Raw genomic sequence first — 14,750 nt, 5'->3', positions numbered from 1 at the left:
TTACTATATTAGATGCAATTAAGTATTGAAAGTAAAGTACAAGTATATAAAAGATTATTATATAAGATATGTTTATAAAAGAAGCAACCAGTCAGAATTTGAAGATTTATAGTTACTTCGTCATAACATGCAGACTATCAAGGGTTACTGCTGTATGAGCGCAGTGCAAAGTGGTGGCAATGAGCTAGCCAGTGAGACACAGACATGCACCAAAATGCGCTCACAGCAAGACCAGCTTACTACAACAAATGACAGAGAAGCGCAGAGGTAGCGTGACTTCATTCTCTGCTCAAGACGCCATCACTCCACTTTTTCTTTACATAACAAATGGTGGTTTTCTGCCATATTAATGGTCGGACTGTCTTATACAGAACCTTTAAGGATGTGATGTATGTCATGTGACAGGCCTATGTCATGTAATGTTACTTTAGTCACCAACATACTTATTTTACCACCCGGTCTCACTCCAAAGTCGTTGAAATGTGGTGCTTGGGCAGTGACTGAAAAAAAACGTCCTTTGACATCTGCATGTTATGCAGCTGGTCGCATTATATTTTAATGGCGCCCAGTGGCGTAAGGGGGAAACGCGGTGGGACAAGAACGAGAGTTATGGCGGCAAAAGTCTGAGTAGTGTAAGGAGCGGTGGATGGGTCCAACAACCACTGACTTTCACCCGGGAGGGCAGAATGTCACACAGAATTTGGGAGTGGAGAGGATGGAATGGCCTGCCAGCAGTCCTGACCTCAGCCCCATTGAACACTTGTGGGATCAGCTTTGGTGTGCTGTTCATGCCAGAGTAACCAACACAACCACGTTGGCTGACTTGCGACAAATGCTGGTTGAAGAATGGGATGCCATCCCACCCCACAGCAGTGTGTGATCAGCATAAGGAGGTGATGCCAGGCTGTTGTGGCTGTGTATGGTTCTTCCACACACTATTGAGGCTCCTCTTTGTTAAATGAATAAAATGTTAAATTGCCTATATGTCTTGTTTCTTCAGACCTCAATCATCCAGTCCACCAAACAACACCAAACAAGAGTCAACAGCGAAAAACAGCTGTTTGGCATTGGCAGAGAAGATTTGGCAAATTTTTTATGGGCACAACCCACATACTCAGCTCTGCTGCTCATCCCACAAATGCATGTTCCTTACAAATGTGGCACCATTTAAATGGGAAATAAAGAGGCTTTGCAACAGTATAAGATTTATAGCCAAGAAGCGTTGTTACAAAAAATAAAAAATCTACCAAACACACATTTTCTTACTTTTTGTGCTTAGTTTACAGAGAAAATAGTGGTTTACTGTTATATTAATGGTCTAAGTGTTTTATACAGAACCTTTAACTATGTGACACACGTCATGTGACACAGGCTTATGTCACCAACATACTTATTCTTAGCCAAACCATGATGTTTTTTAAAACCTAACCATGTAGTATCAGCGCCTAAGCCGAATGAAAGTGCTCTTAATGAGTGCATTTACATGGACAGTTTAATTCCCTTTTCATTCGGAATGAAAGTTCATTCCTATTAAAAGTGATCTTGTAAACACCTAATTCAGATTGAAAATGGCCAATGCGATTGAAAATTCAATCCGATGTAAAAGGCTGGAATATTCCGTTTCTAATTCCGAATGAAAGAATTTCTCGCATTTGTATACACTTATTCCGGTCTTTCTGTGCATGCTCGTTTCCTTGCGTATATAGCGCGCATAGCAACGGGCTGAGATAGAGCAGTCAGACTCTTGCACTCACCGGTTTCCATTCGCCAAAGCACGGTCTTCTATCTACTTTCTTAGACCTTCTACCTCCCTTCTCCTCCTCAACAGACGAAGCATTAGCAGAACAAGGCTGTTGTCGTACTGCTGCTTCAAGAATATAAGCAAAACAAGCCCGAAAAAGGCACTAAGAACGGCGTCGTGAAGCATCTTGTTATCCGGAGCGAGGACTACAGTGTTTTCTTCCGGTAAACGTAAACACGTAACATCCGCCCCCTATCCAATCAGAAACCTTGCGCAGACCCGAATACAGGCGATTAAACTGATCTCCCGTGTAAACCCTCATTCGGAATGAATATTTCCCATGTAAATTACATGGAAAGACTTTAATTCTGAATGAATGAGAAGCCATCATGTAACCGCACCCATTGACAACAGACATTTAATGGGCTTATGATGGCGTTTACAACCTACTATGTAGTAGGACCCTGCTAACCAATATCTATGAGGCTGATAACCACTATTGATACTAGTTTAATTGAGCGATAACATTTGAAATGGGTTATAATTTAGTCTGACAAGGTGGAACTTGAAGAGTAAAGTTTGTGCTCACCTCCTTTAAATTCCCTCTCAAAATGGTCACTTTTTAAGAAATAGTCTCAATGTAATTATAGTTATTTATTTTTATGGCAAGAAACTACAAACTAACAGCGACTGGCAGAGTTTAATTTTGCCTGTAAAATAATCTAAGCATATTTTGAGTATTTATAATTAGTAGAAGTTGATTACATTTCTATGGGGACTTGGATAAATCCAGCAAATGTGCAAAAAAAGTATGTAATATTTCACTGATTTTAAACAAACGTATTTTTGGGGACAAATATTAATGCGTAACAAAACTGACTCAGATATCAAATCCACTTATTTGTGTAATAATCACATGAAATGCACCACACTGAAGGAACACGAGAAATGAAGGGGCAGTACAATGTCATGTTTGTCCCGTAGGAGGATGCCTGTGTCGGGACGCAGTACAGTAGCACTATATCATGGACCAGAGGTATACGCCCGTATCAACTGTAGAGGTCCCCATTTTACCGGCTGCTACAGGCACACCTTTGTTGCACCTCCTCTTTTGATTTCCACGCAGTGGGCCACAGGGCAGGACGGACAGAGAGAGGCTGCGTGTGGACGCGTGTACACCAGGGGAAACACGCCGCACACGAGCTGAGGGTGAGCTCAAGGAGAAGTCGCTGCTGCCTGGTTGATCAGTGTAAACCCGGCGCAGAAGATGCTGCTGCGCTTGAATGAATGAGAATGCTGACGCTGTATGCTGCGCGGCGCGCTGGAGACATGCGGTACTCTTCACTCCTCCGTCAGGTCACACTGTAGTTAGTGTAAAGTCGATCCAGTCAGTCACACAGACATCCTACATACTCTCTCCTCTCCTGCTGGGATTTGTCCTTGCTGGATGCCGGGATGCCTGCTTCTCCTCTCGTCACACTGTTCTTAGGTAAGTTCAATGCACGCTCCCGGCTGCAGTTGGGATCACAGATTTTATGCTGAGGAATCATGAGAGAGGTGTGTGTGCGTGTGTGCATGTGTGTGTGTGGACTCTCAGACAGGTTTTAAAATGTGCTTTTGGACACAAGTTTTGTGATATGAGTTAAGTCTGTGTGCTGTATTGCTGTTTGCAAAGTACATCCTTTGGAAAAGTACTCTAGTCATCAGTTTTAGCGTTTATAGAAGACAGTTTTGGAGCTTAAAATGTAATGTAGAAAATATTGCAGCACTGGCATACTCATAAATCCATGCCATTTATTGTTATAGATAACGCTAAATCCAATATGGCAATTTTAAACCCACAATTGAGGATCACGTGTCCAAATGGCAATGTTTAAGAAATATAACCTATTGCAAAGGTCACTATAACCTGATTATGACTCCTGGTGGTGTTTTATCACAGGGATATTATAGAAATACCATAGTGATGTCATTGTTCTACTTTAAAGTTGCAGAAAAGGTAGGAGCGGTATTCTGCCATAGCCACTATGCTGTGTATATCATGATAGAAATATTATCGGAAGATGAATGGTTTACTTTGTGTTTCCGAATGAAAAGTGTATTATTACTGGAAATATGCATCACGTAAAAATCTCGCTGTCATCCATGAACTTTAAGGTCCTGAAACCTCACGTGAAGCTGGTTGTTGAACATGGTAATTGTAGTATTTTACTTTATTTATTACTATAAAACTGGAGCAAGTGCTGACATTCATCGACAAATGTGCCTTCTGCATGAATGAATGGCACATTATGTTCAAGGACAGGCTTTTATTCTTCAGTTTTTAGGATTTTAGATGTGCGTGGTTTCTGGATGATTTAAGTTTTTCATCAAAACAGGGTCAAGGTGACTAGTTTGCAATGTGCCTGGTTGTAGAGCGTTTTTTTCCCTGCATTATTAGCTCTGTTTTTCCACTCACCAAATGACAAATGCATCGCCTAAAGTCTTGCATGTCAGTACATATTTTTAGTTTGGTGCAAAGGAAATGGAAATCTCTCCTCATATATAAAGAGGTTTTTTTCATCAGCTCTTCAAAGTTTACCCACACTTGTTTACTCTGACAAAGCACATCACATGAGTAGATCCATTGTGAAATGCACGTCGTTGGTTCCCACTGCCTGTCTGTGTGTTAGTCAGCATGCATCAGACACGTGTGAGCACATCCCAGCTCGGCACTCAGCCGTCGCAGCAGCACAGGGCCATGACATTACAATTAGTCCAGTTGTCCATGGGGTGATGGGAGCTTTCATTAGTTGCATTATAGGAGCGAGGTTCGACAGGCCATGGCATAACACAGCATATTCTACCTCATGGCACTGCCTCCTTTTCGCTCTGCAGCTGAAAACTTGTCCTCGCTTTTTGCCGCAAATTAAATGCAGCTGAATAAATCAGATGGAGCCACAATTAGATTTTCGTTCTTGATGAAAACAGTTGTACGTCTCTCTCAGAGAGTGTAGCTACAAAGCTCCACATATTCGTTAACTGACAACATGTTTGAGGGTGGTCTGCGTTCTGAGGAGTGCTGACTTCACCTCAGGATTAAAGTACAGCTCACACCCAAGCTATGAAGATTTCCAAGGCATGCTGTGCTGGAAGCTATTATCATCCAACAACTGCCTGTTCGTGTGACCTTGAAATGAAGATAATACAGTGTCCTAGGCCAGTATCAAACAATTAAAAGCCTTTTTTACAGGATAATTTTTCATCCGTCATTCAAGCTGGAAAAAAACTAGCCTGATGAAAATGAATTGTTTTCCTAATTGTCAGAGGCTGAGTGAATGGCGATTGAGGATTTATGTGCCAAGGGGATGATGAGGAAATGAGGCCTTTTGTGTCCTTCGGGTTGGACATATACTCTCCAGCTCTTCCCTTGGACTTTTCTCCTTCACCCACTTGCTTTTTGGTCCACACTTTATTTTTAGTACACTTTTTATGTGACCTTTATGATACTCATTTTTTGTGACTCCTGCCTGGTGCAGTATAGAGAAATATCACAGATATCTTCAAAGATTAGCCAGAGCCTCCCTGTGTCATCTGACATGCACGGCATTTTGGGAACCCTCACTGCAACCCAGTCGCCAGAAAAAATGTTGGCAGTGTGCATTTTTGCGAACTACGGATAAGTTACATTTGCAGGTTATCATGAAGCAGATACATTGAAACTTAATGTTATGGAAGCGATCATGTTTGGGCTTAAAATACATGGTTTTAGGGGCGCAGTCCCAGCTGGAAATGCGGCAATGTCTCAGTAAAACAATACTTTTTGTGCCACTTTCCCTGCAGGAAAAGCAGCGCCATTACTGTAAGAAACACCTGATTTTCATGGCACTATTCCTGCTGGAAAAATAGTGATGGGTTGTGACAAAATACCCTCGTTTGGAGCCTTAAAAGCTACTGGAAACGCAGCAATGAGTTGCTAAATCACAACCGATTTTGTTGTGTGTTGCTCTTCAACAGTGGTCTGCAGCTTGGCAGCATGGTCAGTTCATTTAACGTCATTTTAGAAATGTTGACATGATATGTATGAAGCGTAAAAATGTAACATATTTAGTGTTTGCAGAAATGTACAATGCCAACTTTTTTTTTTTTTTTTTTTTTTTTTTTTTTGGTTGACTGGGCTTTTCACTCGGAGAACGCAGACCCCCACCAAGGCTACATGCCCTATCTTGCAACGTTAACGAGATAGAAAAATAATTTGTGTATCTGCCCTGTGATTTGGATCCGCACCAAAATGTAATGGGTTCTTCTTTGGCCCATGCTACACTCTTCCACCAAGTTTCATGAAAATCGGACAAGTAGTTTTTCTGTAATCCTGCTGAGAAACAGACAAACAACAAACCGGAACGAAAACATAACCTCCTTGGCGGAGGTAATGAGTTAAGCCATATCTGTCCCCTCGTCTCTATATATAGAGGAGATCACCAGCGGCAGGCGAAAGGATTTGTCAAGTGTGGAGATGACAGAAGTCTCCAGTGCCAGAGGTTAGGATGTGACATCTTGCAGGGCTCTGGCCTCAAATCTCTGGCAGCCGCCCTCCCTCATCTCCCCTTCATCCCTCTCTTTTTTCTTCGTGCCTCCTCTTTCCGCCTCTGCTGCGTGTCTCATAGGTGACTTTGACAGTCAAGAGACTCAAATAGGTAGATAGCTAGATTTGTTGTTGTTCTGTTGGATGAGGGAGTAGAGTGTCAGCGGACTTCACTCCTCCTCCTCCTCCTCCTCCTCCTCCTCTCTCTCTCTCTCTGTCTCTCTGTGATGCACATGCCATCTCTTCTTTGTATCAGTCCAGATTCACCTTGGGTCTCCCTGCGTGCTTGCCAACATCTCGCTCGCTGCCCGTCATGTCAGACACTCTAAGTTAGTCAGAGCAGAGCACTGTCACATGTCATGTGCAACTTACACTCACAAGACACTATGAATACATCCAAGGTAAAGGGTTGTTTCACCCAAATTATAGAAAGCACATTTTCTCGTATACTTTGCGTGGCAAAACCATGCAGTTTTTTTTCTTTCATATGTTTTTGTGCAGGTTTGAGATTTTCATGTCTGAGAGTTCAGCCAATAGGAATGACTGCAATTACCAACCCAATTGCCAGAATAAATGTTGGCATTGTACGTTTCTGCAAACTACCAACACATTCTCACTCCGACCTCGTCACATATTGACGTTTGCTCATGGACTTTCCACGTCCACATGTCAAGTCTCAAATTCTGCCTGTTACATCCATTGTTGTCTTTTAAAATACACTTCAGTTTTCACAGGAAATTTAACGTTTACATACCGTCTCTTTCAAATAAACGCACTACGTCAGTACAACACCACAAATTGACTTTTTTTTCCTTCAACAACAAACACACATGGTTGGGTTTAGGCAAGAAAAGCACATTGTTAGGTTGAGGAAAAAAGGGTGAAGGTCAGTGTTTGTTGGACCCATCCACCACCACTCCCGTCCGCCCCATTTGTGCTTTCACCACCATAACTTTAGTCCATGTCCTGCCGGGTTTCCCCCTGACGCTGCCGGGTGCCGTTAAACTGTAACGACAACTGGTCGCGTATCATATCATCAGACATTAAGGGATGCCTTTTTTTTGTTGGTTTCTGACGCTGCAAGTCACTGCCCAAGCACCAGATTTTGACAACTTAAGAGTGAGACCGGGCTCAAAGTACAGACACATCACATTTGTACCTTATTAGTACAAGTCACATGGTAATGGTTAGGAAAACATCATGTTTTGGCTTAAAATACCTGCTTTGGTGGCACTATCCCAGATGGAAACATAGCAGTGTCATACTAAAAAGACAAGTATCCCCGCTGGAAACTCAGTGAGAAGTCACCAAAAAACACCCACATTTTGTGGCTATTTGTACGCATAAAAATGTATAGATAGTCAGTCTTTGGCTTCTCTCAAAACATCAAGGGTACAGACAGACACATAACACAATACGCCATTAAAATACAATTAATATATATATGATACAATAATACAAATAGGCAGGTAGGAGCAATAAGTCATAAAAATAGTAGTGTTCCCCGATACAGTCGTTCTGTGTTCATTAACTGTATAGCATAGGGAATAAAGCACTTCTTATGTTCCGGCTGGTTCTTGGGACCCTAAATTGACACCCACATGGTAGCAGCTCAGACTCTGAGTGTAATGGATGTAAGGCATCAGCAATTATGTTTGGCCTTCCTGCGTAGAGCACTGTCATATATAGTGCTGAGTTGTTTCTCTTGCTTTGTCTCGAAGGGCGAGAAGAAATTCTATGGAGTATGTGATGAGTGGAGGGATTTGCTGTTGCCCAGTGACTCCATTGTTCCCGATTGTTGCAAAATTGCTGCCCCTGAATGGTCAACCAAACATCTGTTGACCAGAAAGGTCATTAGTCAGCTAGATTTTATTGGTCGCTTAGTCACAGAAAAAAAAAGTGAAACTCTATTAGGAGCTGCGCCTTGTCAAAATAAATCAAAACCTATATGACCGGACCATGTGGGAATTTAATTTGAAAGGACAGACACAGGAAGTGTCCACGCTCAGCAGTCAGACAGGAGTCAGGTTAATTTCCAGAGCTGGTACCTGCAGTTATTCCACAGGCTAGTTAATAACATGTCGGGCAGGAAATCCAAAGTGTGGGATCATTTTGAGAAGGTGAAGGACGAACCCAAGGTGATATGTAAACTCATCTTCATTGGTCGACTACAAACATGACGTATCATCTGAAACATGGAAGTAGCTACATGCCCATTAGCCCACAGCGTCATTAACAGGCGGCTCGCTCAGTGTGTGACGTGCACTTGTAGATAAAATATAGGCCTATATTAATGAAGGTTCTTTAGTACGGAACTCTTCAACTCAAACCATTGTGTTGCCCCGTCCAAACTATATCATTTAATAATTAAATTAATATCATAAACATGCTGGTGACGAGTCGACTAATGGCCCTAAATGACTATTGACTATTGGTCGATTAAGAATATTCTTAGTCGGGGGCAGCCCTAACAGAGATAGGCAGAAATTAAGTATAGTAGTTGAACCAATCAACAGGCTTTCCTGCAGTGTTGTTAAAAATGCTATGATTACATAGCATAGCAACAGGCTGAGCATCTTGCATAGATAAGAGACAGTAATATGTTCTGGGCAGATTGGGCGAGATGAGACCAAGTGTTTTTACAGTTTTTCTCAATACAAATCTTACATTAAAGACTTGACATAGGGTAACACATAATATACAATGATTTGTCAATATAATGCAGCTTGTGTTCTTTGTAGTCCGTGTTTCTCTTACTGCAGAATAAAGTGATGAAGTCCATCTTCAGCCCGACTGAGTTCAGAGCTGTTATTGATGGCAAAGACATTGAGCTCCTGAGATTGTATGACTTCTTATTTTGTTGACATACAACCACGAGTCTTATAGAATTATCTCATGTAACAAAATTACCAGTATACTTTCTTCTGACAACAGACGCACGACAACTGGCACTGCGTGTGTGTGTGTGTGTGTGTGTGTACGTGCGCAGGCATGTGGAAAGGGTGAGTTTTAATTAGCTGAGCGCAGCAGCAGGGGGGAACTTCCCCTTACTGAGCGCCTCTTCAGCCAGCTGACAAAAATCACTGTGACAACGTCGTCTCTCTCCCCTCTCACCCCCTTCACATCTTCCCCCACCCCTCACCCACTCCCCCCCTCCCTTCCTCCCTCCGTCCATCCGAACAACCGAAACCCATCTCTCTATCTCACTCAAAGCATAACTGGAGACTTTGGGGAGCAGCTATGCAATCCATACAAGCCAGTGGCTGTGTATAAAATCAGCCGTGTTGCAGCCAAAGAGCTTCAGGCGTCGTATTTATTGCACAGAGATTAAACACTTCCAGCGTGCGCTTACTTACATGACAGGTCCTTGAGGAGTTTGCACTAATTGCTCATTTTAATGAAGAGATTTGGGTTTTTTTACCATTTCAAACAGATCTCAGGGGACACCTGGTGAAAACAACAGGCGGAGAATATGATATGATGTTAGTCTGATTTTGATTTATTTCACTCAAATATTTAGTCAGGTATGACCATTGTTTTTCCAACCACATTATTCAAATCTTGCATGGATGGCTGCCAGAATAATGCTTATTTAGGGAGTCACATAACACCCCGTGCACTCTTTGCTGTTTCTCTTGCTTTGAGGGCTGAAAAAACAATGTTTTGTCGGCTGAAATTCATGAGCCAGGATCTAGAGGCTCTTATTATTTTACTAGATTGCCGTATTTTGTTGGCAGCAGTCTCAAAACGCTTTTAATATTTCAAAATGTCTTTTCTTCGAAATGTCAAAATAAATCATGTTTTGGAACAAAGCTGTTTAAAGCTGAGTTTACACCTTGAATTGCTTTTGAGAATCTAAATGTCTGACTGGACAGGAAGCATTCTCTCCGCCCGGCTTCTTGGGAGGCTTTTGTATGGCTCCAGTTTCCTGTAATGGAGACCATATGTTCTCCATGTTTTCACTGTGAGAAATGAGGTTGATGTTCATTTCCAAAATATTTGTCTTGGGATATTAATTCCACCCACCCCACAGATTTATGGGCTGTTCAGTCATGCATGTGGGTGCGTTTTCTTGAGTGCGCTGTGGTGATTTAACGCCATGCTCATGTTTGGCTGTCAATGAAACACAGTTGTTTGTGAGAAGTAAACATTCATGAAAGACAGCAATCATGCTTGTGGCTACCAGTGATTCACTTCCCCACAACGCTCATCTGGATCACTGTGGAGCCATCAGGATCATCTGAGGATTGTTGATGTTGTGTGTGAGCCTCTGTTTCTCTAAATGAGATGCTGCATTCACGTCAATACCAACAGGCTGGCCTTTTGTAAATGACAGGGAGCAATACTGCAGTAAATGTAATTTATTCCTCTTTCTGTGTGCAGACTCAACTGATGCAGACTTTAAAAACAATCTGATCAATCTGACAACATGCTGCAGGGCATGTCTGCTGTCTGAAAAGTTCTCCTCAAGGTGTCCACACAGGGACTGAACAGAAAAGCATAGCTTTAACAAGCTATGAAATATACTGTGTACACCTGCCGTATGTTTCTGCAGGAGTTAATGCTGTCTGATATCCTCTTTAACTGGCTGTTAAACATAATAGACATGGCCATTGTGGCATCACCCACTGATGTTTGGGCTCTTGTTTTGAAGCCTCAGATTTGGCATTTTGGCCGCCACCATCTTGGATATTTGGAGCCAGAAGTGACCATATTTTGAGGGTGGAGCTGTGCAGGAGTGGATCTGACCCCTACACTATGGCAGTGCCTTGCAGAAAACTGGTCACTCAAAGCAGCCACCCCCTTAATTATGAAAAAAAGCTTTTTTTATAATTTAAATGGGTGATCTTAAAATTCAGTCCACGACGCCAGGGATCAGCACGCTCGGGGCCCCTCCCCTGCCTGCACCCGGCACACAATGCACCAAACCCTGATTCCTGTCCCTGCAAGTGGTGGGTCCACATGGCAATGGCACCATGTTATTTCTTTGGGCTGAGCCTGACCAGGCCCCATGGCCCAAGACCCAGCGACTAGATGCTCGCTGACGTCCCCATATCGGGCGAGGTGCTCGAAGTCCGAATAGTGCATTTCATCAAGGTCTCCTTGAATCGCTCTTAGTCTAGCCCCTCCCCAGGGTCCACTTTGCCTTGAGAGACCCTACCAGAGGCTATTAGCTCCAGACAACACAGCTCCCAGGTTCACAGGGACACGGAAATCCCTCCGCCATGTTAAAGTGGCGATTCTCGGAGGAGAAGCTTTTGATTTACTGGCCCATCTGCATCGTAACCCTCCCCTATGGTCATGAGCTCTGGGTAGTGACCGAAATAATGAGATCGCGAATACAAGCGGCCAAAATTAGTTTCCTCTGTGGGGTGGCTGGGCTCAGCTTTAGAGATAGGGTAAGGAGCTCGGACATTTGGAGGGAGCTCGGAGTAGAGCCGCTTCTCCGTCCCACTGGTAGGAGGCCCCGGGGCAGACCCAGAACACACTGGAGGGATTACATATCTTATCTGGCCTGGGAATGCCTCGGGAACCCCCAGGAGGAGCTGGAAAGCGAGTGAAAATGGGTAGATGGCTGGATATTAAAATTCACCCCCATACAGTTGTTTTGAACAGAGAAATTAGCTACAAAGACCAAAACCATGTTTATACCAGGTTGTACACATGTTTATTTCAGTTGTAAAGTTGGACATTTTAACATGGGGGTCTATGGGGACTGACTTAATCTTGGTGCCAGCCTTAAGGGGCCATGCAAGGACCTGAAGTTTTTGGCACCTTGTGTTGGCTAAATTTTTCAGCCCCATAGGTTGCCACTTATTCTTAACTGATGACATGAATTAATGTCTTATTAAACCCACTAATTGATATAGATCTGTTGAACCAAAGACTAAGAGTGTGTTGCAGCTAATTATGTTTTCACTGTCAATATGAAAATTGAGGTCAAAAAGACTGTCATGGCGGAGGATGAAAGCTGCAAAAATCTTCACTTCACACTTCAAGGAACTGTGAGAGACACTGTAAGAAACAATTTGAGCCTGACAGTCTAATCCTTATATAACCAAATAAATTCTGTATTGAGGCATTAACGTAAATTGGTTGGTGTTGCAGATATAATTAATACGGTTGGTGTTGCAGATATAATTAATAGGCTTAGTCATGTCTGCATGAACTGCAGAGGCACTGAATGATTTGTGAGCGTTGTGATGGCATGAGTGTGCCATTAACAACCACTGGCTGGAACGTATCAGGAATGAAGCGCACATTTTCTCTGGAAATGAAAAGCAAATAGAGTGAATTGATCCCTGTTTGCTTAGGATATCAAGTCACCCATTCGGCTGAGGTTAGGGAACTGCTATGCTTATTAAGCAATTCTGCTCAACTAAGCTTCCCTCTCTCGGCCGTACTCCCACTTCCGGACTCTCTCGCTCCTGCATTCCCTCGTTGTTTTCACTTTCTACTCATTTCGCTCACAGATGGCACCCAACGTCTTCTGTGAATCATAAAACTACAATAAAGACCTCTTGCAGCCAGACCTACAGAGTCCATATCTTTGAGTTTTATCTGAAACAGATCTCATGTCTTATCCCTAAACATAGGTTAACATTTCAAAGCTGTGTCTCAGATCAGGGCCTATCTCCCTTTGAAGTTTGCATTGACTATATGTCAGAACAAGGACGAGGCCTGTCCCGTTCCAGAGTCCCAGAGATATGCTGCCAAGAACTGCAGTCTTATTGTGTTTAAAATGAAGAACGCAGCCTGTGTATCCTTTGCAGCCCTCAGTATCCCATAATCCATTACATGCCGGTCAATGGTTTAATGGTGCGATTCGGCAGCCTGTGTCAACTTGTAAAACTGGGAGATATTCAAATAGGAACGTCGAATTTACCAGGTGTTTGTGGTCAGGTGGTCATCAGTCACAGCCTCTGTTAGTCATAAGCACTGAGTAATGACCATCTAAACTCAAAAGCCCTGCTAGTTGTTCATCATGCTGGCCATTTGAGTTTTAACATTTTAAGACCACCTGATCACACCAGTTATTTTTCTACGTACTGACAATCTATAAGAACCACAAAAACCAACTGCATGAAGCAGCAGAAAAAGCAAAGTTAGTGTGCGAGGTTAGAAGGCTCCTGTCACACCGACTAGTATGATTAAAATGCTGTTATCTAAACAACTATATGAGCTGACTATGCCATTGTGGGGTGTAGGGGATGGTGAACGCCGTGACATGAATGCAAGACAGCTGCCAAGCAGTAGACCACTGCAGACCAAATTTTAGAAACCAAACAAAAACAGCAGTTGTTCATTTGTGAGACATTGAGGCATATGAAACATGGGCATGTTTTATGCCACATTGCAGTGTTTCCAGCACCATTTCTGGCCCAAAATGTAGCGAGTCATCACTGCAGACACGTGTTTTTTAGCGAGTTGTCACTGTGTTTCAAGTGTCGTTTTGCCTACAGACACAGATGTTTATTTAGTAAGTCATCACTTCATTTCCAACGGCATTTGTGGCCGGAAAGTTGGGTGTTTTTTCAGGAAGGAGTTACTGCGTTTCCAGCGGTGTTTGTGCAGCCAAATGTAGGTGTTTTTAATGACCTGTCACTTCATTTCCAACAGCTTTTATGCCCCCACCTGTAGGTGTTTTTTTTTGCAAGTTGTAACTGCATTTCCAACGGCATTTGTGGCCGGAAAGTTGGGTGTTTTTTTCAGGAAACAGTTACTGCATTTCCAGCTGTGTTTGTGCAGCCAAATGTAGGTGTTTTCAGTGACCTGTCACTGCATTTCAAGCAGCATTTGTGCCCCCACCTGTAGGTGGTTTTTTTAGCCAGTTGTAAATGCATTTCAAGTGGAATTTGTGCCCCTAAACACAGGTGTTATTTTAGTAAGTCACGACATTTCCAACTGCATTTGAACACTGAAATGTTGGTGGGTTTTTTTAGCAAGTCATCGCTGTGTTTCCAGCATTTTTTGTGCCCATGAATGTGGGTGTGTTTTTTTTGGCATGTCATTGCTGCATTTTCAGCAGCATTTGTACTCTCAAATGTGGGTGTTTTTTGCTGCATTTTCAGCAGCATCCGTGCCCCCAAACGTGTGTGTTAAGCCAAAATATGTACTCATCTTAACCATAACCAAGTGTTTTTTTGTGTGTAAACATAACCACAGCTCAACCACAGCATTTTGTAGAAACATAAAAAATCAAAGTTTTGCCAAAAGCTGTTTTTAGAGTGATAACAGCATTCTGAATATACCAGTCTGTGTAGCAGGAGCCGTCTAGCCTATATCTGTAATGCATAAACCACCACTAATGTTAATTTGATGGAGTGATAACATTTGAAATGGCTGAATGTTCATGGGTAAGAGAAAGATGAAATAATACGCATAGTGCACCGTGGGTGATTTAGGGCAACACTGTCTTCTAGAAATTACATTTATATCTAATTA

The 14,750-nt window shown here is 42.6% G+C and overlaps 1 protein-coding gene across 1 annotated transcript in view; it reads left to right on the top strand.

Annotated features, from left to right (window-relative positions):
- The first annotated feature begins 2,874 nt into the window (after nucleotides 1-2,874).
- Nucleotides 2,875-14,750, top strand: part of LOC117263691 (CXADR-like membrane protein) — a 93,044-nt gene continuing 81,168 nt past the window's right edge. Inside the window, exon 1 of the mRNA XM_033637291.2 lies at nucleotides 2,875-3,230. Coding sequence (XP_033493182.1) covers nucleotides 3,197-3,230 — 34 coding nt within the window. The 5' untranslated portion in view covers nucleotides 2,875-3,196. The remainder of the gene's footprint in view (nucleotides 3,231-14,750) is intronic.

Source organism: Epinephelus lanceolatus, chromosome 11, assembly GCF_041903045.1.
Source record: "Epinephelus lanceolatus isolate andai-2023 chromosome 11, ASM4190304v1, whole genome shotgun sequence".
Classification (NCBI taxonomy): Eukaryota; Metazoa; Chordata; class Actinopteri; order Perciformes; family Serranidae; genus Epinephelus; species Epinephelus lanceolatus.
This window is presented reverse-complemented; position numbering and strand designations above follow the sequence as displayed.